A 24,464-nucleotide genomic window follows, 5' to 3' on the forward strand; every position below is an offset into this window, starting at 1 on the left:
TTTCAGAGGGCACTGCAGGTAAAGAGCCTGGGCATGTGAACCGTCCCCCCTCCAGGGCTGCACCAGAACTCGATGTGCTTTTCAGCAGCTGGGCTGTATTCGCCAGCAAGGCTGCAGGGTCGGCAGCAGCACGTGCCCTCGGCCCTCTGCAGCCTTCGTTCATCGGTACTTCTAACTACAACTGCGTTCTCTGAGTTTAACAGCAACGTCCCGAGTTTCACGTTTCATTTAAACTACTTATTAATTCATGTCTGGTTAAATCAATTGCTTGAGAAGATAGATTTGCAGCTGCAGAAATGGCTGGGCTGGATTCCTCCCCTTCTTCAGCCATGGCCAGCAATAACCACCAGTGTCAGGCACCGCAGTGATCCGACTGCCTTCACTGGACGGGGACAGTCGGCACCGTAACTGACAGTAAAACAGGATCTTTATATGGTGTGCTGCCAATCACAGGGTGTTTAAATCCTCATTTGTCACTAACACCAACAGGTCTGACTGAGTATAAAGCAGGTTAAGTAAATCTTCAGCCATGGCCAGCAATAACCACCAGTGTCAGGCACCGCAGTGATCCGACTGCCTTCACTGGACGGGGACAGTCGGCACCGTAACTGACAGTAAAACAGGATCTTTATATGGTGTGCTGCCAATCACAGGGTGTTTAAATCCTCATTTGTCACTAACACCAACAGGTCTGACTGAGTATAAAGCAGGTTAAGTAAAAGAAAATTATTTTTTAGACCACAACTATGTAAAATGGTGGGTTTTGGTGGAAAACTTTCCTTTTTTTAACATCTCAGTTGCAAAATATAGCTCTTTTCTTGTGCATTTAATACCAGCACTTTGCATTCTTCAATATAAGCAATTTGGAACTTCTGCTCTCACTGCTGAGTGCAAAGATGCCACAAGAACCATGAATGGTAAGAGGACTAGGGGCAGAGGGAAAAGCAATCGGCCAACCCTACCCCAGGCATGCTGCACAACAAGATGTTTCTTCCCAAAGGTACTTTCTTTAGAAACTGATGCTAATTTGAACACCCATGAGTTACCAGTTTCCCCTGTTCTCACGCTGACCTTGGACTGCCTAAATTAGTGCTTATAAGATTTACATCTAATAACAGCAAAGCAAACAAACAAACAAAAAAATTAAGATTTGAGCTAATATCCCTAATTTTCAAGTTGGGAAGCATTGCAAGTAAAAACATAACCTTGTTGCCATCACTTAATAAAAATGTAAGAAATATCACTGCAGACCCATTTCTGTGTCACATTCTTCCATTTCGTGATCATGTTTAGAACTACCATTTAGGAAGCCATTGGATGAAGTCTCAGCAACCCCATTGGAGTAGTGATCTGTTTCCATGTCTACATCATTGCTGAAAAGAGAGTAATAAATAAAAGTTTTATGCATATTTAAGTACTTAAGATTATCTTCTTCACAACTTTAGCACAGTACTTTGTACATCTTGGAAGATGAGGAATGCTGCTTTTAAATATTACCAAGTTAGACTACTTGGTTTTTTTTCCATAGCAACTAGTGATACCAGAGCACAAGGGAAATCTGAAGGCTCCCAACTAACATTAGCACTCAGTAAAATAACTATTTCAGATGCTGAAAAATTAAACGTGTCCACCATTATTCAGAAGTAATCTAACACTTTCTAAATACACACCAAGAATTTCTTACCTTGTTCGTGTATCTGCACATACACACAGCAGGAGAACATGCACTGAGAAAAGACACTATTCCCCTTTTGATATACACAATTTTTTTAAACCAACAGTTAATACACAGCCTACGAGGGAGGTGATTCTGCCCCTCTACTCCGCTCTTGTAAGGCCCCACCTGGAATACTGCATCCAGTTCTGGAGCCCCCAACATAAGAGAAACCTGGAGCAGTTAGAACAAGTCCAGAGAAGGGCCATGAGGATGATCCGAGGGCTGGAGCAGCTCTGCTGTGAGGCTGAGAGAGTTGGGGCTGTTCAGCCTGGAGAAGAGAAGGCTCCAGGGAGATCTTATAGCGGCCTCTCAGTACCTGAAGGGGCTCCAGGAAGGGTGGGGAGGGACTTTTCATAAGGACAACTAATGACAAAACAAGGGGAAATGGGTTTAAACTGAAAGAGGGGAGGTTTAGATTAGATATTAGGAAGAAGTTCTTCACTGTGAGGGTGGTGAGACACTGGAACAGGTTGCCCAAGGAAGTTGTGGATGCCCCCTGCCTGGAAGTGTTTAAGGTCAGGCTGGATGAGGCTTTGAGCAACCTGGTCTAGTGGAAGGTGTCCCTGCTGCTGGCAGGGGGGTTGGAACTGGATGATCTTTAAGGTCCCTTCCAATCCAAACCATTCTATGATTCTATGAATATCATATTTAGGTAAATAATTCCTTCAAAAAAAATCCCAAACCTTGCATCTCTCATTTACTCTCAGTGGAATGACTATGAAAAAGAAGAAAAACTCAAAGCAAATATCAAGTAAACCAGGACACTGAAGAGATCCTCAGAGCCAAATTCAGAGCATGTAACTCGGCACCACGCTTCACCCGCAGTAAGTCACAGAAGGACTTGTGGAAAACAGCGTGGCTTTGGGGACTGAGCTTTGCTGACAGTTACATCCTGGCCTGTTCTGTTTTGTCATGGAGAACCTAAAACCTCTCTCAAGACCAAAAAGATTCAATTTCAAGTTTACTATCTTGCTTCCAAGCAACCAAAAATACTCAGCTTCCTTTGAGGAAGGAAACCAAAAGACACCTCTGACCGGGCAACGCTTAAAAAGTAAATTGTTACTCCTACTTTTTTTGTCCCAAATCTTCACTATTCACCTGAAATAGTTTTTGTTATCACCACCACATCATCATCACATCCTAGCTGGTGGTTTTGAGAACCCATCTGTATTTATTTGCTGGTCATAAATAACCCTATTAATACATCTATTTTCATTCTCTGAATTGGATGTGTTGGCACAAGTGACAGTGACTGGAGCAGGCACGTGTGCGATGGAAGGCAGTCCGCATTTCACATGCATCTCAGTTGTGTGGACTTTGCAGATACTGTCACAAATGGAGAGCATCTGGAAAACTTTTCATTACCTACATGCAACGTGCTTAAATCAATGTCACTGGTTTAAATTAAAATCCCAAGTGCCGGAGTTCCGTCTGCACTACACAACTTCAAAACTGACCATAAATTGAGATAAACAAGGTAATTTCGTTTTGTCCATTGCATTGTTTTTTAACCAAACAGGAAAAAAAAACAGTCTCCTGAGTTTGAGAAGTTAAAACAAAACCAAAGCACACTGGAGTGATCACAAGCTGCTGGCACCTTGCACTGTTTTAACTGTCCTTGGAAAGAATCGCATCAAATCCCACTGAAAGCTCTTCTCTGCAATAAAAGCACGTGCACGACACAAGCCTTAACGTAAGTGAGAAGCATCTCAAGTTTATTCACCTGGAGTAGCTGTTGACCTGCTGTGATCTTGATACATTGATGTTGTTGAGCTCTGGTACATTCAAGCTGGTGGTCGTGTGTTTACTGTGACAGTAAGATTGATGTGCTTTATTTGATATTACTCCGTTACTGCAACTACTTTCAAACCCTGAAAGAAAGTTTTAATAATTGTAATCATCTACAAACTTCTTGGTAAGTACCCATTTCTAGAAGTGAAGTAATCACAGTTTAATTCTTCCTGGTCAGTACACACCAGATTTGCCAAACAAATAAATGCAAATACTTGGCCTCTGTGTTTCAGGTTTGTGAACCTTTAAGGATTCTCCAGTGCAGAAGTTAAGCATTATTTAACAAGTACCAACACGTACATGAGCAGGTTTTGCAGTTGTACTTACACACCTGTAAAACAGAAAACTGCATCAAAGCAGAATAATTTCTTAGCACCGATACGTTGTTTCTGCAAGATCTGAAAGTCTTTTCTAGGCCAGGGTAATCATTATGAATGGCAGCAGACAGGCATCTTACTAATTCCTAATCACGTAATTCTCTTGATAAATATGCAGTAAAATTCAGTGCTGAAAATAATTTACATGTTGCTACACTTAAATACAACCTCCCTCCTTCCCCATATAATTATTTTAATTGTTAATATTGTGCTTTGCTAAATAAAATTACACCACACTGTGAAATTACAGTGTCTGGCTAAAATCTCTTCTGACCCTTCTAAAATATAATCAAGAAACTACTGTTCAAAGCAAACATGTAATTGCCAGTTCTATCAAGCCCAAAAGCAGCAGCTCCTTATTATCTTCTAATACAGAAACAGGTCACAGGGCTTATTATAAATAAATCACTTTCTGCCATTCAGGAAATCCCAAACCTCAACTCTAATAATACATTAATCAACTTGCTTATTAAGTGGTGCCTCTACTTTCAAAATTAGAAAGTTAGAGGTACTTTCTACAACACATCCCAACAGCCACATGAAGAATAAACAGAAAATCTGAGTGGACCTCCACTCACACATGTGATAACACAATGTGGATATAAGAATGAAACACAAGTGAAAGCTGATGGCCTCTGGGTCTTGGGTTCACAGATGACACATGCACATCCCATTTTGACATGTCCAACTTCTCTGCAGGGGTGGTCTGGAAGGCACAGGGATCTCCCCACAGCCATGGGAACATTCATGGCTTCCCACTGAAGCTCTACCACCACATAGATACTCTCTGAACTGTTTCAACCGTGCAGACTGAAATGTGGCTGCCAGCAGAGCGCCTCGTACCCACGCCTCCCCCACCCAGCTCCTGGTACTTCCTGCACAAGAGCAGCTGTCCCTGCTACTCCATAAGCACCATAGGAAATGGATCACGTCCACCACTTACTGGATTTAAAGCACCTTGCCCAAGCCATAAATAATAACTGAAAGGATAACGGAAATTTGCGTTGAGCCTTCCGTCTCTCGGAAGCCAGCACTTCTCAGAAATCAGTGGCAACCTATTTTGCAAACCCTTGGTAAAACCACGAGCATGTGCAAAAAAAGGTTTGATTATTTATATACTTTCCATTTCCCCAGTGACTGAGAAGCACATATTTTAATCCTTAAAACTATACAAAGCATTCAATATCAACTCTTAATTAAAACCAATCGTCAGTCTGTGAGTATCTGTAACTTCTCTCCATACTTAACTGTAAAAAAACCAAAGGGAACACCTACGTGATGAGCTACACCCGAATCTACGGGGCACATCCTCCACATCAACTTACCAGAAAAGTGTGTGCTGCTCCCTTTGCCTGTTGCCAAACTGTGAATATTCATTCCGTGGCTGGGACTCATGCTAGGACTACTGAATGATCGTGGGCTAACAGGGTAACTGTCTTGAGATTTTGGACTATGGCCTCCCAAACACCGCACTTCGCTGTCTGTACCATTCACCATCTCTATAAACTGGCGCACCCTGAACAAAAGGCAAAAAAAAGTTAAGCTAATAAAACAATTAACACATTTCAATTTACCAACGATAGCAATGATTTTAGTGTTAAATATTAAAAAAAAAAAAAAAAAAAAGGCTGACTCAACAAAATGCTGGATGTCAGTAACCAAATCGCCAATAAGCTTTGGAGTATTCAGCCAAAAAGGCACAATTACAAAATTTGGGAGGGAGGAGAAGAGAAATATGATCCTTTGAGGACAGACTTTGGCAATAAGTCCTCAAAGTTCAGAGAACTAAACTGTATTTTCTTGTTTTAACTGCTCTTTTATTGGCAGGGGCAAGGTTATCTCCTGAGAAGGGTGTGTCATTACACTGTCTTGTCTCTCATTTCTCTCAAAGTACATGAGAACAGTTTGCTCCTCTGGAACAGTAAATGTTAAATGGTAACTTTTAACATTAAACATTTGCACTAGAGACCAGTTTGAAAAGCAAGCTCACATACAAACCTTCCCTTTAGAGGCTGCTGCTCTCTGACAGTTTTATTTTACATAAGGAGGAGGCTTTACTATCGACCTTAAGGAAGCTCAGAACTACAGCTTAATGTTTTAGGCTTGTATAGCCTCAACAGAACCAGCAAAATTTAGAAAGACAGACTGAGAAAAAGATAAACTGACGTTATTGAGTGAAATCTTTCACCAAAACATTCGCATTTTGTGAATCCCGTGGTCAGTCTGCAGTACTATCACATGAATTCTGTTTGGCACTTGAGCGTGACAGACTTCAAACACATTCTAAGTTACTTCACTGAACATAAAAATTCAAGTGCTTTGTTGTTATCGGAGATAACAGATTTTTTTCCACATTCAAACACTACAAGGTGATACAAAATTCTGGAGGATCAGCGCAGCTGGCCAGTAAAAATGCCAGAATGAAGGTGACTGTTGTGTGTCCGGGAAACCAACAGAACTCTTTGGGATTATGGAATTCCCACAGTAGTAGCCAGGGGTTTCTAGTAAAGTGACAAGAGTGAAACAGCTCATTTAAACTGGTCTTTAAAGTCAGTCACCCATTTGAAGGAACAGACAGACTCTTAACCTTCTCGAATATGATACTGCATCATTTTACATTTTAAGTCTTATCTGACACCAAATTTGAATAAAATTGATTTGAAAAATTACAAAACTTGGTTCTAGAGAACAAGTCTACAGTGAGATGTGAATTATGCTGCAAAACAAGGCCTTGATGACAAACCTGGTTAAACACGTAGCAAATAATATAGCATAAAAAAGTGAACTATAAACATTTTCTCAAAAATGCTGCTTAACTTTGTTCAAATTTCTGTGAAAGCTTTAAATGAGTAACTGTCTCTCTCAGAAGGTACTGTGTCATCTATAAACACACATCTGTATAATTTGAAGACTCACTTTAATGCAAATAAGAGATTAGGATTTCTTTCTAGTAAACTTGGATACAACTGTTGTGTTGTTTCAATGGCTTCTCCCATTCTTCCTGCTAAAACCAATTTCTGAATTCCTGTTCACCAAAAAACAAATAAGAGATTAGGATTTTTTTCTAGTAAACTTGGATACAGCTGTTATGTTGTTTCAATGGGTTCTCCATTCATCCTGCCAAAACCAATTTCTGACTTTCTGCTCACCAAAACCAACATCAGTAAAACGGACAGCTTACGGATTCATACATGTAAATCAATGATTAAAAGACACTGCAACCATCAATCAACAAGGTTTTTTCCTCTTAGAAAAAAAAAATAGTGTAAATAAATGTCACGCTTCCTTAAAATGCTCAATAGGAAAATTTAAGAACTGCACTTCACCTACATATATCTAATTGAGTACTCAGTATTTTTATTTATTGCCAGCATACAACTAGTTCGTACCCAGATTGCTCATTTCGAGCTAGGTTAAGATTGCAGACACTCTTCTGTGATTTATTTCTCTTTTTCATACCTTTATAAAGCACATACCAACCTACCGTCATCCAAGAACATCCAAATTGCATCCCACCTCCCACAGGTTTGAGTTTTGACTAAGAAAAAGAGAATTTAGTCTCTCTCACTTACAACACACACTTCCAGTCAGGTTACAGCTGACTGAACCTTTCTACAACAGTCCCTGCTTTATTGATGCTTCTGTTGCTGTAACCTGGCACAAGTCACAAACAGCCTCACAGCTCTATCCACCAACAGAGAAACTGATCCAAAAGAAAACCAGCCCAACGAGCGGGCTATTTTCCAAGCAGAGCAGTTTCCCTGTGTGGTAGGTATGTCACGCAGTTACACAAACTGCTGCTGTTGGTACAGCAGGTATTTCAATGAACGGGGCAGGCACTGTTTAATCAGGTTGCCAAACAGCACTGCCACACAGCAAGGTAGAACTGAACTGCTGTTAGTTCTCCCTGTCCTCTCCCCCCTCACATCTGTAAGCAGGAAAACTCAAATTTTTATTATTTTAACTTACAAAGCATTCTCTAAACTCCACCCCTTTTTACAGCGGAGACAAAGTCTAAAGATTTAAGACTAAGTTTTATATTCCTGTTTGTGACTGACCATTAGCTCTCTCAAACACTTGTTTAGAGGCATTACCCACATTTGTTTAAGAGAGGTCTAAATTTTCCACTCAAGAGAGAGGCAACAGGTAATTTACCACCTTCCGCTACATCAAACGAGTTCCAAAGCATTAGCGCGGAAGTTCATCTTACCCAGCTCCTCACACATACGTAACTTCACATGACAGCAGAGACCTGTACTGTGAAGCAGTGCTGAAAGGAAATTCTACAATGATGCTTAAGAGAAAAGTTTTATGTAATATTTGTTGAAAAGAGGGGAAAAAAAAAAGGATGTAACGTGCTTTCCAGGCTTACTTTGTCTATTTTTAATGGAAGCTAATTCTTCTAGCACAGTCTGGTCTGTGGATCTGGCGAATGCCTCTGCTGTTGCACAGTATCCATGGTGAACTAAGTAAGATGATACCATTCTAAAAATAAACAGAAACAGAACCCAGAAACACTCATGAAATACAGGTAAGAAACCAAGATTATCTTGAATATAAAACCCCTTTTCTGAAAAAAAGTGACTGAATTAAAGGACTTCTACTTGAAATTCAGAAATTTCTGTACAAGTCAGACAAAAGTAATTCAGTTAATAGCCAGTATCTTCGCCAAAACATTGTAGAGAAAAACAATTTAAGAAATCAATGTATCATTTTATTATGATGAATTTTAAGAAAAACAATTCATCACCCAAAGGAAGGCTCAATTAAAATATTACCTGACAATTAAGTCTCTTGTTTTGCTCATTACATATACTGAAGGGAAATTTCTGCACACTAAGTTTTTGTTTTCACTGAAGAAACAAATAATGCAAAGCCACAACCATCATTTTTCCAAGTGATACACTAACAAGCCACAACTTAACTGGCACGTTGAAGGTTAAGAAGGTGAAGGGAAATTTATAGAGCCTGAAGTATTAAAATATCCCATTACAACCACACTAGTTTTTCTAAACTCTCCAACTCACATTAGATAGGTCAAATTGGAACGGAAGACTTAACAATTCTTATAAACTCTTAATTAAGTAATGATGTTAACTCTTCCCCTAAATGTCTATTCATGTTCAACTTTAAATACATTTAAATACAAACCTGTAATGTCAACAAAACTGCACTAGTTTTGAATACTATCTGTAATTTCTTGCACAATAGCTACAATGTTTTAAAGACCCCTGAAATCACGCAATTATTAACTTATCTTTAATTGGATAATATTCAAAGTCTTACTTCTGAATCATTGTTTGCCACTCTCCTTCCCGGTCTCCTATTGGAAATCTGTCAATCTGTGCTTGAATTTTGGTTCTCCATTCTCTCATATAGTCTTCAATATCAAATACAAACGGGTGTTGTCCGAAATTAGCATCCACAACCTCTCCTGGTGTTTGAAGCCCTACTGTAGGGTACAAGTTTGGCTGCAAAAAATTTTTTAATTAGTTTTTTCTCCTCATATTCTAAATTCCCCACCTTTTTTTTTTTTTTTTTAAATCTCTGTAATAATATCCCTAATGCTACTAGTAGTGTGAAGAAGCAAACACCTCTGGAACATCTGGTCAGCAGTTAAAGTAGCTTCTACCAATCCAGCAATATGACTGATTAATTTTTATTCCCAGTGGTTATAATTTTTTTCATTTTGAAATAAGAAAGCCTTACTGATCATTCTCTTTCTAGTCAGAAAATGCGCTTTTTAAACTGTGCTAAAGTTTACAACTTTTGGTTTCAATTTTACAAAATATTAAATACCAATTTTTAAATTATTTTTAAATACCAGGATTAAAGTTTCTTTTAAAAAGAGAACAAAAATTAAACTTACAAAGTGGGCCATTTTCCTTTTGGGGTGAAATACTTAAAACATCGCTGAATTTTAGTGGTAAGAACTGACAGGATAGAGAACTCATTAGCCTCAAAGTCCAAGTGTAGCGCCTAAAAAGAACTGTAACAATGCATTGAAGTTCTCGTGAATTCCTAGGCTTGTATCTAGAAAAAGACTTTAAAGCATTTATCGTTGTCTCAGTTTTATTTGCTGCTTAGAGATTAGGTCTCCATGCAAATTTGAAATATGCCAAATATGAGAAAAGTTAAATCTAAATGTAATTTCTTAAATGCAACCAGCATCTCGGCAGTGGCAATGCCATCTGCTGGGGTTCTGCTGCTGGGCTTTGGTTTTTTTGGTGGTGGTGGAGTGTGTTGTTTTGTTTTAATTTATAAATATACCTACATCATATTTACACTGCAGTAAACACTAGTATGGTATAATGGTATGGTGATCTACGTGAAATAAATGAAAGCTATCAGAAAGAAGTTACCAACGTGCAGGTCAGTAGGAACACTGAAGTCCAGGGAAATTAAAAATACTCTGGTGGTTAAAATCATGCCCAAGCATGCCCCCATCTCCCTGCCCCTATCTTAAAAATAAACAAAACCCAAAAAACCCCACAACCCTTGCTCACAGTGTTACCAAGTCTAGACTAATCAACAGGGCACAAATCTCAAATCTTTTAATGAGATTAAAACAGTCTGTTCTAATGAGGAGGGGTCCAGCTTCAAACTCCAGACCACAGTGTCAGTTCTCCTGTGCTGGTACCGTGTGCTGGCGAGGAGCCCTGTCAGCGTTCCACAGACCTGGGACAGCAGCAGTGGCTTCCTACACCAAGTACCCAACCCTGTGGCAGGGCTGAGAGCCACCCTGGATTACTGACTTCATTTTTCCTTTATATTTATCTGGCCTTGCCTCCTAAGGCCATAGCAAACAGAGTAGCTGGCCAGATGGAAGCGCATCACACAACCAGATTAAATCAGAAATGAAGTGGATGAGAGAAAAAAACCCAACCAAGTGCAGTATCACGCCCGTACCAGTAGCATAGGGAACACATTTACAACGATTTTGAGTACAATTTAATTGACTGAAAACCTAGAAGAATTCAGGTATCTGCAGCTTCCCTTAAAAAACAAACCAACCAACCAACCCAAACAACTTTGATATGTTTGATCTTATGGAACAAACAGTATAGAGAAAGATTTTGATAATGAAGCATCAAGCACGAGTTACAGTGACCGTGACTTAAATAACCAGTCTTTCTGAATACTATATACAACTGTGCACACACACACACACACGATGGTGGTGTTTAATGTAACTTTGACTTCATATGTAAGGCCTGCATGTGTCAAACCAAGTGAGTAATCACTACTGGTATATATTATTTTCTGTTAAACTTCCATCAGAAATACCTGAATGTTAAAAACCTGAAAAGGAAAATCCTTGGGAGGATCAGTGGAAAAATAAAAAACTTTTTGCTTCAATTAACAAATTAACACTGAAACACTGAGGAGAAATATCTGATATTAAACTGCTTAAGAAGATTATTGTCATATTTCCAAGAAGCATAAGGTAAATTCGTGTTACATTTGAAACATCTGTTTATAATACACATGAAAGCTGTTTGAAAATGCACTTATCTTACCGGTAAATCTGTGAAAGCGATGCCTGTAATGAAGAGAAAATTAAGATTAATTTCCATATGTTGAGGTTCTAGTCTCATTTTCCTAAATGTATCAATGTATGTTCAGAAAACTCACCCAAACCATCTCAAAAATAAGTGGTTAAGTATGGTGACATCCATGATGCTTAGGCATAACCGATGTGCTCGAGTGTGATAGTTTAACTAAAAAACTTAAACCCAGGACATTGAGTAATAAAGGGAAGTATTTGGCAAAAAGCAATTTTCATTCAAAAGCACTCAATCTGCCCTCACGTTTTCAGACTAGGGTTTAAGATTTAGCAAACATCCTACAGATATGCAGATTAAAAAGTACGAAAATTCTGGTGATAGATTAAAATTAACAGGAAAAATAAGAAAAACAAGGTATTTTTACACTTGCATGTCTTAAAGCTGACACAGCAAGATTTAGCGGTGTCTCTTCTTGTTTGCTATTACTTTTCTTCGTTAGTAGGCATTATCTTTACATGAGCAGCACGTGCCTATAATACTCCAAACCAGGCTGGTAAATGTTGCACTGTAATCCATCCACACCAGGGTGTTTTGGTTTGGTTTTCAAACAGAATAGCTTAATATCTTATTATATAATTACAAGCATCCCTCTACCCATAAGACCAAGGCAGTGATTTTGCTGCCTCAGGATTAGAGAAAAATCTGATCTCCATACACTACACAAGTGCATAATGATTTGAAACCACTTATCCCTTTATTTATTTTGTGTTAATGCCTTTTCAAATTTAAGATTAAAATGAAACTTTTAACCTTTTGTCCTAATTCCCACCCCTGCTTTCTATCTCCATTCTACACTAAGATTTCAAATCTCAAGAGCATCCGGATTCCTTACTCACACCTTTGATACAAAAGAATGACGCATCGAGTGGATCCATTTCCTCCCATCACATCTCAAAGCTATCATTTTATTTATTACCTGCTCACACCCTCAGTTTTTCTAAGCTACTGCTATTTTGTTTGGCACATTTTGACATCAAACTCATTCTTTTCCAAAATAACAATGGTAGTAGGCAAGACAGATAAATGATGTCTGAATGACACACAGGTATTAGGGGTTTTGGGGGGTTTGGTTTCTTTTTATTTTTTTTTAACCCAGGATTTTAACACTTGCATAAATAATTGCTTAGTCCTTTTTGTAGCATCAAATCCCAGGCTGAGCCAGAGATTTCCAATACTCTAGAGTGCATCTGTGGCCCAAAGAAGAAACATAAAAGTCCTCCCAAGTCATGATCATAAAGGAAATCCAGACAACCAGCAGCAGCAACAACTCAGCAAACCAGACAAAATTTCTAATTTCCTTTTCCCCTTAACACAGAATCAATTTTCCTGTCAGAAATTCAAGCTAGCAAAGCCTACAACAGCAGAACAGCCGTCACATTTCCTTCTGAAAACCATAAAGTGTTTGTCAGACTCTATGACATAAAACATTCTACTAGCCTCTCCTCACCTATGCCATTCTGTTCTCTTTAAACAGATTTTAATAATTTAAGAGTACTGTTTCACAATTGGCCTAATCCAGTCTGCTTTATGACCTCCACTGAAAAAGAAGGTTCTCCTCCTCCCTTCTTAGCTCTTACACGTGTATGACTTTACAGACAGTCAGAAAACCAGTGTCTCTGGTTATCAACAACCTGATCCAACTTACCTGCAGGCACACTGTTATTAGTTCCAAAAAGGGAACAAAGCAAGGCCACCCCTCTCAGCTTTAACTGCATTAAAGATTAGGATAAACACAACATGAGCCTGTTACCTTCCATTTTGACTGACACCCTGAAACAGGGCTAAAAGAAACAACTACACAGGGCATGGTTCCAGTGACCCACTGCCAGAGCTGTCACGGCACTAAGTCCAGGGACAAAGACTCGTTCCATTTAGAAGAAATATTAAATCATGATACAACAGAATCACAGAAGTGATTACTTGGAACTGACCTCTGGAGGTATCTAAGCCCTGCTCTGAGTAGGGACAGGACAACTCCAGATTTAGATCTGTTTGCACAAGGCCTGAGCAAACAAACAGGCAGTCTTGTTCTGAGAGACAAGAGTTAAAACCACGTCCTTCCCCTTACTACTTTCCAAACCTTCCTCATGTTTGGCAATGTGAGAAAATAGAACAGTGACTTCAAGAGTCCCTATCTCAACAGCCTCTCATTTCAAGCTAGCCTCTCTTTTCCTTATCACATTTCTACCCAAGACAAAAACCTTATTTCCTCTTTCTGAGTTTTATCCTTTGAAACTTCCTACTCCCCTCAGCACAATTCCAAAATGTCTTTCCAAGCCCTTGCTCCCTCCTTAATGCAGGAAGTAGATTTTTTCTGCTTTCTTTACACTCTGTATTTTTGCTAATTACATTGCCTCAAGTAACTGAATATTTATATATATATCACATCAAAAATTTTACCTCTGTCCCCTCCTGCCATCTTCAAACTCAGACACTGTCTTGCAGTGTTGCATAATGTTAAAATTTATCACAAGGATTTAAATTGACTTAATTTTGGTACAACTTGTATAATTCATACCTTTAGCCCAACTATGCATGATTCCAGAATGGGACATCCCAAAAGACACTGTTCTCTAACATATGTTCAAAACAGTGCCCACCTGATGGAAGGTTTTAGTGAAGGCTCAGTGTCCCCCATACAGCAGCAATGAATTTTAGCTGTATCCATTCTCCACTTCTCTCATATCTATTACCTGATGTTATAAACATCAAGTACTATTTGTGGGTTTAGTAGCAGAGTTCATAAATGCTGGTCCTATGGAATGAGACGCTACGACAAATCCTTGCAAATTCACAAGGAAGGTTAGTGCAAGTGGCACACAATAAATTATTCTTCCTAATTCTTTAATTAATTCATATGTTATGAAACTATGTAAAGAACTGTTCAAACACTTTGCTCCTGACATAAAGAGTTTCAGATTTACAGCAGACTTACAGACATAACGTTATCATTAAAGAAAGTGTTTCTCCATACCCAAGCTGTGTCCGTTCTTTGTGTAGAAGCAGGTATTATTGATAAGGTTGACACAACAACCAATGACATCACCCGTAGTAAACGTTGGGCCGTAGGGTTGTCCAGTTCCAGAGGAACAGAACGAATGTCCATCATCTCCATGGTAACCATACGAATGTTTATCCCAACCTAGAGAACAAAAGCATTTGCAATTTATTCGTTTGCTTTATCATGAAATAATGGAAGGACTACGCAAAGTTAGTATGTTCTAACCAGGTTAATACAGTTAATTATTATGCTCAGCTTTCTGGTTTCTAAGATTTCTTATTTATCAAATCTGTTTCATTAAAAAAAAAAATAAAATGACAACTTCTTTTATCAAAATGGCTGAACAGGTAATGCCAATTCAGATAACACATTTTTCTCTTTAAGTCAACACACAAAATTATATGATCAGCTACAACGCTGAAATTTGAAAAGCTGTATGCAGATCTGACATGTCCCAATAAAGCAGTGAGGATTCTCCCGTTCTCCCTTTCATCTTGCAAAACTATTGCTACCATATGTCGTAATCAAATTCTTCCTGGCTAGAACCCAAGCACGTATCTCTGGGGAGACACGTTTCTACTTCTGATTATTCTTAATAACTGTTCAGCAGCAAGCAGCCTCTGCATAACAGCAGAATCACCTGACTATAGTGTCACTAGCTTTGCTGCCCCTAAAAATTAAAAACAAAAAAAAAAGAAAGAAAAAAAATTATCAATACAGGTGAAAGTCACAGCACACAGGCAGATCATTATGTATGCAAATATGGTGCTAACTTCGCAGGTAAAGAAGCTGCAGAATCAGTTAAGAAGCTTCATATTGTTACACTACTCAACGAAATTCACAGCAAGCAATTTTAGTCTGAGCTCATTTAAAAATACCTGTCCACACTCTCTGCAATTCAATACTAAACAAAAACACATAGAAAAGGAGTAAGCTTTCAGGCACCACAAAATCTTCCTAACAGATCTATTAAATGCCTATTTAAAATACATAAAGCAAGATCTTTAAATTAAATCGCCAAATTCCATATATATATAAAAATATATGCACGCATTCTGACTATAAGAATTGATACTGACAACTCAAACTACTTTTAAAGAGTAAAAGGTTGTGGGTTTATTCTTCTGTCAAGCTGCTGAATAACAGGTTAATTTGAAAGGATTTTCCATACTTAGGCCCTTAATCTGTATGATCAGTAGCTTCAGCTGGCACCACACGAAGCACCTCTCAGTAAATTAAATACCTCAAATTACCACAGTTACACTGATTAGTAGTACCTTTGATAATTATTTGCAATGAATCCTAAATCATACTCAAACTTAACACCACCCACTAGTAACTCATCACTCTTAGCTGGGCTTGCAGTGTAACTGGGACTTGCTGTCAGAACATTTGGGTGAGCAAGCAGCAAAGCAAATGAAACAATACAGATACTCCAAGGTCAATTTAACATGATTTTATACTTGGCTAATAGTAACAACTTTTAAAAATCAGGGTGTTTGATTGTTTTTACATTTAAAGATCTATTTAAAAAACCCCAACATCCACACACACACACAAAACTTCTTTAAATACTATACAGAGACACTGCAGACAAGCATTATAACAAGACAGCGTCCCTGGACTGTGCAAGTCAATGGAACAGTCAAAACTACCCTACACATCCTTACTACTAGGGCTGGAAAGGTACCAGGACAGAAACTGACAGCAGGAGAGCTCTCTTCACGTTTCACAGGAAGTTTTTATCATAACAGCTCATCTTTATTGATAGAAATTCAGTTTACAGAGCAAGGAAACCTATAGCTTCATTTTTATCAGGAAACACGATGAAAATTCTAAAATGTATTTGTTTGCTAAAAAGTATCTGCATAATGTTATAAACAACACTAAGAGTTCAGGAAAGTAGTATGGGATAATGAATCAAAAGCTAAACTTTTTAGCTGCAAGCTTTACATAATTCTGGTAACAGATGCAACACAAGATGTCATGCTACACTCTGTTGCTTACCAGAACCTTCCCATCAAGGGCAAGTATATTTTAAAAACACAATTAACCAATGTAAGTAACTTACCAAACATAATAAATACTGAAACATACCTGGTAGTCTGTTCATGTTCACACCTTGTGCTGAAAGCCCAATTCCCATGTAACTGTAAAAATGAAAGAACAGAAGAAATCTGTCTCTTACAAAAATACACATATATGTGGGATATGGTCAAGAAACACTATGCTGATTAATCATATACCAATCATAATCATAATTAAGCTGAGGAGAGGTCATTTAATACTGGCACAATGTTAAGAGAAATGAAAAGTAACTCCTGGTATATACTGTATACAGATAAATTCTGCCCCTGCAAGAGATATGGACAACTTTATTCTCTTTTAGGCATCCTGAGTTATCAGTGGAGAATATTGCTATTGGCCATAAAGTTTAAAGCATGACTGAAGAAAGCCAAAGGCTGTTTCTTATTTTGAAAGTAGGGGTAAAGCTGTACACATACCAACTTCATCACCTTCAACATACATAATCATGTTTTACAGACAAACTGGAGTTAGTAACTTTACCAAATACATGCAAAACTGTATTATTTCAGCAGAAAAATGCATCCTTGCACAATATTTATGAAAAGCTCAGACTAAAACATTAAAGCCCTGAATCATGGAGCAGAATGCTATCTTGAGTTTACCAGCAATGTGACTTAGCCGTTGGCAAACTAAAGAGTAAGCATTTTTACTATACTGAGCAGCAATCTTGAGCCTAAACAGGTTATAGCTGGGGCAATAAATTCCCAAAGTCAGCTTTGCAAAGGTAGTTTTAATAAAGTCAGTGTCCAGTCCAGTACAATTGTTAACAATTTAATAGCAAATATTGGAAAGCTGAAATTAATAATCCCTCCCCTCAAAAAAACAAAAAAAACCCCACTATTTCAAGTTACCAAAATCAGTTTTTCTTCTGTTAAAGCAAAAGGCATTTCATGAGCAAGACGACAGGAAACAAAAAAGAAAACCCACATAATGAAAAGCCAGGCTTTCACCCTGCCCCCCCAAACCAAACAAACCCCATGCACTAAAAACAAGCACCTAAAAAATCACCTAAACCTAACACTGCCTGGTTTATCAAACAAGCAAATCATTTTGGCACTGGTTCAAACTAGTTAACATAAATTTATTGTGAAATAATTAATAAGCTGTATGAAAAAAAAAAAAATCACCCGTGCCAATTTGAAAATAGTTTAAGACAACAAACATGACCTTTGTATTCCCACTTCGTAAAATGCAAATTTAAAGCAACTATTCTACTAGGAAGCACAGGTGAATCTGCTATTTTAAATAAACTTCATACAGAATGAAACTGAGTAGGAAATCTCAGAAGTCACATGCTTAACTGTGTAGGGGGCTCTGTTTTTTCTACTGATCACATCCAACAGTTAATCACTGCTACGTTTGATATTTACAAAGCCCTTCTCTGGGAATTTGTAAAGTATGATACTCATCTTCACCTCCCTCCAACATACCAACAACATGAAATGGAGCCTGAGAAACATAAAGCAGATACCACATTTAGAGATACCGAAAAGGGCAACAAACAACAGGATTAGTCTTTGCTGTATTGCTAATCACATTACTGAGACACCACCGCAGCAGCAGAGTCAACAAAACGATTATAAATGAAAGCAACAAGTGAAACCCCTTGATTTTGTCTTAAACAATAAATGCAGAGCTGCTACTAGCATAGTCTGGAGTTCGATGCCTGAAGAATTCTCATGTAAAGACTGAAAACCCATTATAGTCAAGTCTCTTGTGAAGGAGAATTTATTAAAGAAAGGAGATTTATTTTTAGAAATAATTTTAGACAACTTAACTCCACTGACTGCAAAAATTCTCTCAACGTGAGTCATATTAAAAAAAACCCCTTCATCCCAACCAAAGTTCCATTTCAGTGTTCTTAGAGAAACAAGATTAAGGTTACACAAAATGTAAAGTGACAGACAGAAAATCAACACCTACGTAACATTTTGGTGCCACCTGATTTTTCCCCCTCAGATATCATATATTCTGAGCCTCATCTTTAACTTGGTAACAACTGTAAACATGGACCTACTGTATTTCATAGATCTGGGAACAAGGATTCTTTACCTGCTGGCAATGGCCAGAAGGAATCAGGCACTGACACCAGCTCAGGAAGAAGACAGATGTTCAGTGTATTATTTTTTCCTAGGATTCACTTACAACTACTTGGAATGTTAACACCATTTCATCAAAGACACATGGTATTAACAGAAACTCAAAGTTAGATGAAAACATTTCAGATAATTTACACATTTACTATAGACATCTTTGAAAAGGAAAAAGGAATGGCTACAATTTATGGTTTGAAAGTGAGTGAAATTAAAAGCTCGTCGATTAAGCTAATTTATTATTTGCTATAGCTGATGGATAGCTAATCTCATGTTCAACTAGATATAGTACACTACATGTTGAGGGGGAAAACAGTACCATGACAGACAGGCTTCAGATACTCTAAAATCCATCAACAGGAGTTGTATTTATGCCAAACTACTACATTTAACTTTTTTTTTTTTTTTTCCTGGCACCTATAAGCTTCATAGGCTTAAAAAGACTTTTTTGGTTTGTTTTTTTTTTTAAAGAAGCTCAGCCTCTATTTAGGTCTAGAGTCACTGTCTGCAAAAAGACTTGCTTCAGTGGGAGGAGTGACATAAACTGTCCTACTGTTTACTTCCTTCTGGTTCACATATCGTGTGTCTCAGAATCAGGAGAAAAGCAGTGGTAGAGCCATGCATTTAGGGTTTTCTCTCTTAGTCCACGACAACAGTGCAGGGCAGCAGGAGAAGAAGAGATGCTGGTACCCAGGTGCAATACAGGCCCAGTTCATGATGCATTTCCTGCTGTCCTGTCACTCACATGGGTTTGGTCTAGGAGAAAGCCACAGATGGGAAGAACAGGTCCACCTGTAGACTATGTCACACCATAACAGCAGCCCTGAAGCAACAGAGGTGCCAACAGCAGGAAGCAGCAGCTCAACTCCAGGTGCAGCACCTTTCACAAAGGGACACGCCACGGCGTGGTTTGAGAGGGTGAATAATGGTGTGGTTCTGATGCTGCCTCCCTCATCACTTCCCTCCATACCTGCGGACGGTGCCTCCACCTCAGCTCTCCACCCATAAACGTCCCTGGCTGCTGTGGTGGGAGGTTCACTTCCCCAGGCAAATGGAAGGAAGTGGCCTGGCACCCTCTTTATTCAGAAGCCACTCTCTTGAGCATTTTGGTCCCACCAGTTGCGACTCAACACCTCATTAAAGTGCTCAAGTCTTTGAGGACAGGAGCTCATAAAATTACAAACAACATGTAAAACCACTCATGGAATACATGAAATCAAACCCATGAGAGACTGGAATAAGAGACTATGGCTGAAAACCAATTTAAAGTGCAGCCAAATTAGCATTAAGGACCCAGAAAGCACACGCATCTCACATACTCTTGATTTTTCATTTCATATTGTATTTATTCTTGTTCCAGATCATTAAAAGATACAGATTACCATTTTAATGTCTCAGCATATCTTCTAGTTTACATTTCACAACTGTAAGTGATACAGAATTTTTTAGGAATTCTACAAAACTACAGAGTTTAAAATTTGCTGAAGACTAAACCTTTTGAAACAAAGCATAAGAAAAGTCAATGTCAAAAGTACAGGCACTACAATATCTACTTTTTTCCACTAACAGAGACTGGAAAGCCTAGGCTTCTCTGAAGTGAAATGTTTAACAAGCAACAAGCTCACAGAAACTATTTTCTCCTCAAGTATCTTTCCAGTCACAGAGCTAAATTCACATTTTTGCTGGAGCCTGAAGTTTCTACTTGGATGCCTGAATAGATTGAGTATGAGAAATAAAAAAAGCAGAACCAAAGAGAAGGAAAAAATAGCAGTATAAGAGATGGTACAGAACTGGAGATTGCTAAAACATAAGGAAAAAGAAAAAACTCCAGCAGTTCATATAAGACACACAATTCTGAGTTTTATTTGAAACTGTTCTGTTAGATCTTTCAGCCACTGTATTGAAGGTATACAGAAGATCTTTCAATATAGAAGTTCAGAATAATCAGAATTAGGGTTAATTATATCATATGCGGCCCATTCCATAAAGAGGAACACAGAATCTCAAACTACACCAAACCACAGGTATCTTGGCAAGCTTACTAGTGGCTAAAGATAAATTTAAGTCCTAAATAACCACTTCTCTAGTTAAAAAAAAAAACAACCAAACAAAGCAACAAATATTCCATACTGAATTTGTAAAGACATGTAAAATAATTTAGCATATCTTTTAAGTAATGAAAAAACCTAACAACCTCCCCACTACAGAGATTTCATTAGCAAACTGCTATCTGCAAACAGTCCAATTCCTTCTGACTTCCGCTGTGCCTACACATCCTACTAAAGACGGTATAACCTGGGGAGCTGCTACATCATGCTTCAAAATCCAAGCTGTTCTGGTGATGATGAAAGTCAATAATCAACCTGGTATCTTATCACCTACCTGCTATATATTTAAAGAAAGCAACTTCAACCATAGAGTGTTAAAACCTAAGTTAGCACAACACCTGTGAGGAACCTAAGTCCAAGCATTAACAGATGTATGCACCCATAAATAATGCAACTGAAAACATCCTGATGTTTCAAAGGCATTGACTACTAAGAAAAGTAAAATTAATGCTCTGGAAAAAAAGTCTTATTTAACAGGTGCAGCTTGTTTTACTATCAAGTTTGTATCTTAGAAAAGGGTACAAGTAGAAAAAAATTGCAACATCTGTAGAAATTTTAAGATAAAATGATCTGCTAAAGGGTCTTCGCAACTGACTGACTTGCAAAGATGAAAAAGGTTTGAATAATGTTCTCCTACAGTTTTCTACACTATCTTCACTGACACTGCACTATAAGGTCAGAAATACAGCACACTAAAAAGGTATCTAAATTTAATCTTTAATATAGTTACTCTGCATTAAAATTCTGTAGGAATATGCTAATCCAAGATCCTTATTGTCTGCACAATCACAATAAGAAATGAGCTGTTAATTTTTTCTCTATTTAAATGTTTCAAAATATGCCATAGACAGTTTGAGTCTTTCATTTCAAATTGAAAACAAGTTTAATTATATGGAATGTTTCCAAGGAAACAGTTTTTGAACATAATAAACCCAGGCTTCAGATGAATCCAGTTCTACACAGGTTGGGGGGGGAAGTCAGGCAGTCATCTTGCAGAGTGCTTGAAACTGTTATTCCTGTAACATTTTCCTTGTGATCCTATAATGCTCCTAAAAAGATTCCCATTTCCTGACATCCCTCTTGCTTTCTGAGGCTGCACAATTCCTGTCTCATGACACTTCTCCCTAAGCTTTAAAGCTGTTTTGGTGACCATACTGTCAGAAAAGAATAGTTGCTCAGATAATAATATAATGTAAGTCTGGGCTGCAGTAAGATTAACATCTATACACTATATTTATGTGAATAAACCTCATAAGAAGGAAATAACTTAAAAAGATTTTGCAAGAAGCAGAAACCAATAAATTATTCTCTTGACTTTCTTTTTAAATTCAGAAATCTTCATTTCTAGAAAACATCAACAAAGAAATAAAATACTCTTGTTCCTGTCCCACACACTTCTGACCAGTTAAACACAAACCTCAAATAATCCTCTGACACACTGAGTTACTGTTCATTTCTGTCAAATGTCTGGTCTCACACTCGGGTAAAAACTGCTACAGTTCAATAAAAGATCCACTTGCTGGTTCATGACGCAATCTCCTCTTGTAGCTGCTGCAATTCAAATGAAGCCTCTACTGCAGACTTTATCAGACTCTCCTCTACACACAAGTACTCTGATGATAATGCCCCGAGATGTACTTACATGTAAATAGAGACTGAGTGAAGTTTGCATGTTGTTGTAACAAACATGTTATTGCAAGAAATAACTACTGGGGACACAGCAACACAGGTAAAGACTGCAGGATGTTTTTACATCGCATTAGTAGTGTACAAAACAAGTACAAACAGAACAGCAACTGAGATGTTCTGCATTTTGTTTATTGATTTACACTTTTGTTGTGAACCAGAAAATGGGTAGATTGGATGCTAAAGGAAAAGCTTTAGCTGCAACAGAAACAAACTGCAATAAGAAAAAACATGGTTTCTGTTTAAAGAGTTACACATACATGCTCCAGAAGACAACAAAGCATCTGTAAAAAACTTCTTTACAGTGAGGGTGACGGAGCCCTGGGACAGGCTGCCCAGGGAGGGTGTGGAGTCTCCTTCTCTGGAGACATTCAAAACCCACCTGGACACCTTCCTGTGTGATCTCATTTAGGTTCCTGCTCTGGCAGGGGGATTGGACTGGATGATCTTTCGAGGTCCCTTCCAATCCCTGACATTCTGTGATTCTGTGATTTCACAAATATGGCTCAAACGCACTAAAACAGCCTGGGCTAAACCACAGGCACGGGCGTCATGAAAACTCAAACTTAATTCTCATGCTATTTGTTTGTTTTCGGATAGTTTTTCCTTTCTTATTTCTTCATCCACTTCATCACATACACAACACATACTACAAGATGCTGCCAAAACAACAGATGACTGATTGTAGGGCCAGCATTATAATCCAACAGGTGCCTAAAGCTTTACTAACACTGCTTTTCCAAAAAGCATACCGGTTACTTGCATGAGTTGCTGTAGTAACATTTGATTTTAGTGCAGAACATTTGGCAGAACTTACACACGCAATATAAAGCACGCCCATGAAGATGTGCATCAGTACAACCACACCACGGACTAAACAACCATGAACACACAAGTGTTATCTGCTAAAAGACTAAAGCCTTTCTAAACTTAGCTTTCATTTTTATTTCTAGATGGCTTACCACTTCCAATTCTTGTTTTCATTCTTCTTAAAAAAACAAAGCACATCTGCTTAGAGGATTATGCATTTTAAGCATACAGCTTCCTCAGCTGTTCTGAAAACTGTCTAGAAGTAAATGACATTACTATCACTTGCCCACTGCTAGTAACTGTATTTACAAATCAATGAGTAACATAAGGAATGGACAGAAATTCAGGACACCAAGAATAAAGGCGTTTTGACAAAAAGTTCATTTTCCCCAGGCAAGAAATGGACAAAAAGTGTCTCCTGGTGAAAGATTTAAAAACCCAAAAATCTGTATTTAAACTAAAATTAAGTGGCCATAAGCTGGTACAATGACCAGAAGTAGCATTCCTACCCTCCTGGGCCCAGAAGCTCATTTCTGCCCCAAGTTCCCCTCTCTTTTGATGCCATAGCTACTTGTGAAGCGATAGAAACAGCCACACTGGGGAACAAACCTGGCTGAAAACCAACTCACTCCTGAGGTCAGCTTTTGGAGAAGGAGCTAAAATTCAGTTTACCATGAGGCTGACACAGTCACAAACCTGTACAAGGGAAGCAAACTCGGTGAGTGTTCAGAGACTGCTTCTCTTCATGGCCAAATCACCACAAAGGCTTAAAACTACAGTTTAGAGTAAGAATTGTAACCATTCAAAAAAACCATTGCCTGACTGGGAATTAAGAGATTCATTACAAGAACCAACAAGCCTAAGACTGAAATTCATGTAGAAATGGATGATCACTCAGTAAATCACACACACGAGCTGTTTGTAATGTAAAATAACCAAACAGTGCTTTGTTTCAAAGCCAGGCAGGCAGCGGGTGTCCCTGTGGCCCCTTGGAGAGCGGAACTGCAGCACGCCGGCGCCCAGTGCGCAACGCCAAAGGTGCAACCAAAGCCCAACATCCTTGTCTCTAAACTGGAAACATGTGGGTTTGATGGATGGACCACTCGGTGGATAAGGAACTGGCTGGATGGTCGCACTCAAAGAGTTGTGGTCAACTGCTCAATGTCCAAGTGGAAATTGGTGACTAGTAGTGTTCCTCAAGGGTTGGTATTGGGACTGGTGCTGT

General features: G+C 38.4%; 1 protein-coding gene across 1 annotated transcript in view; it reads right to left on the reverse strand.

Moving 5' to 3' along the window:
* Positions 1–16,600, reverse strand: part of RANBP9 (RAN binding protein 9) — a 20,134-nt gene extending 3,534 nt beyond the window's left edge. The window contains exons 1-9 of the mRNA XM_010167725.1: positions 16,552–16,600; positions 14,428–14,595; positions 11,406–11,428; positions 9,172–9,356; positions 8,258–8,370; positions 6,802–6,910; positions 5,211–5,401; positions 3,441–3,588; positions 1,252–1,373 (exon numbers count right to left, since the gene is read on the reverse strand). Of these exons, the coding sequence (XP_010166027.1) occupies positions 1,252–1,373; positions 3,441–3,588; positions 5,211–5,401; positions 6,802–6,910; positions 8,258–8,370; positions 9,172–9,356; positions 11,406–11,428; positions 14,428–14,595; positions 16,552–16,600 (1,108 nt within the window). The remainder of the gene's footprint in view (positions 1–1,251; positions 1,374–3,440; positions 3,589–5,210; positions 5,402–6,801; positions 6,911–8,257; positions 8,371–9,171; positions 9,357–11,405; positions 11,429–14,427; positions 14,596–16,551) is intronic.
* Positions 16,601–24,464: the final 7,864 nt, after the last annotated feature.

This window comes from Antrostomus carolinensis, unplaced genomic scaffold (assembly GCF_000700745.2).
Source record: "Antrostomus carolinensis isolate BGI_N321 unplaced genomic scaffold, ASM70074v2 scaffold26125, whole genome shotgun sequence".
Classification (NCBI taxonomy): domain Eukaryota; kingdom Metazoa; phylum Chordata; class Aves; order Caprimulgiformes; family Caprimulgidae; genus Antrostomus; species Antrostomus carolinensis.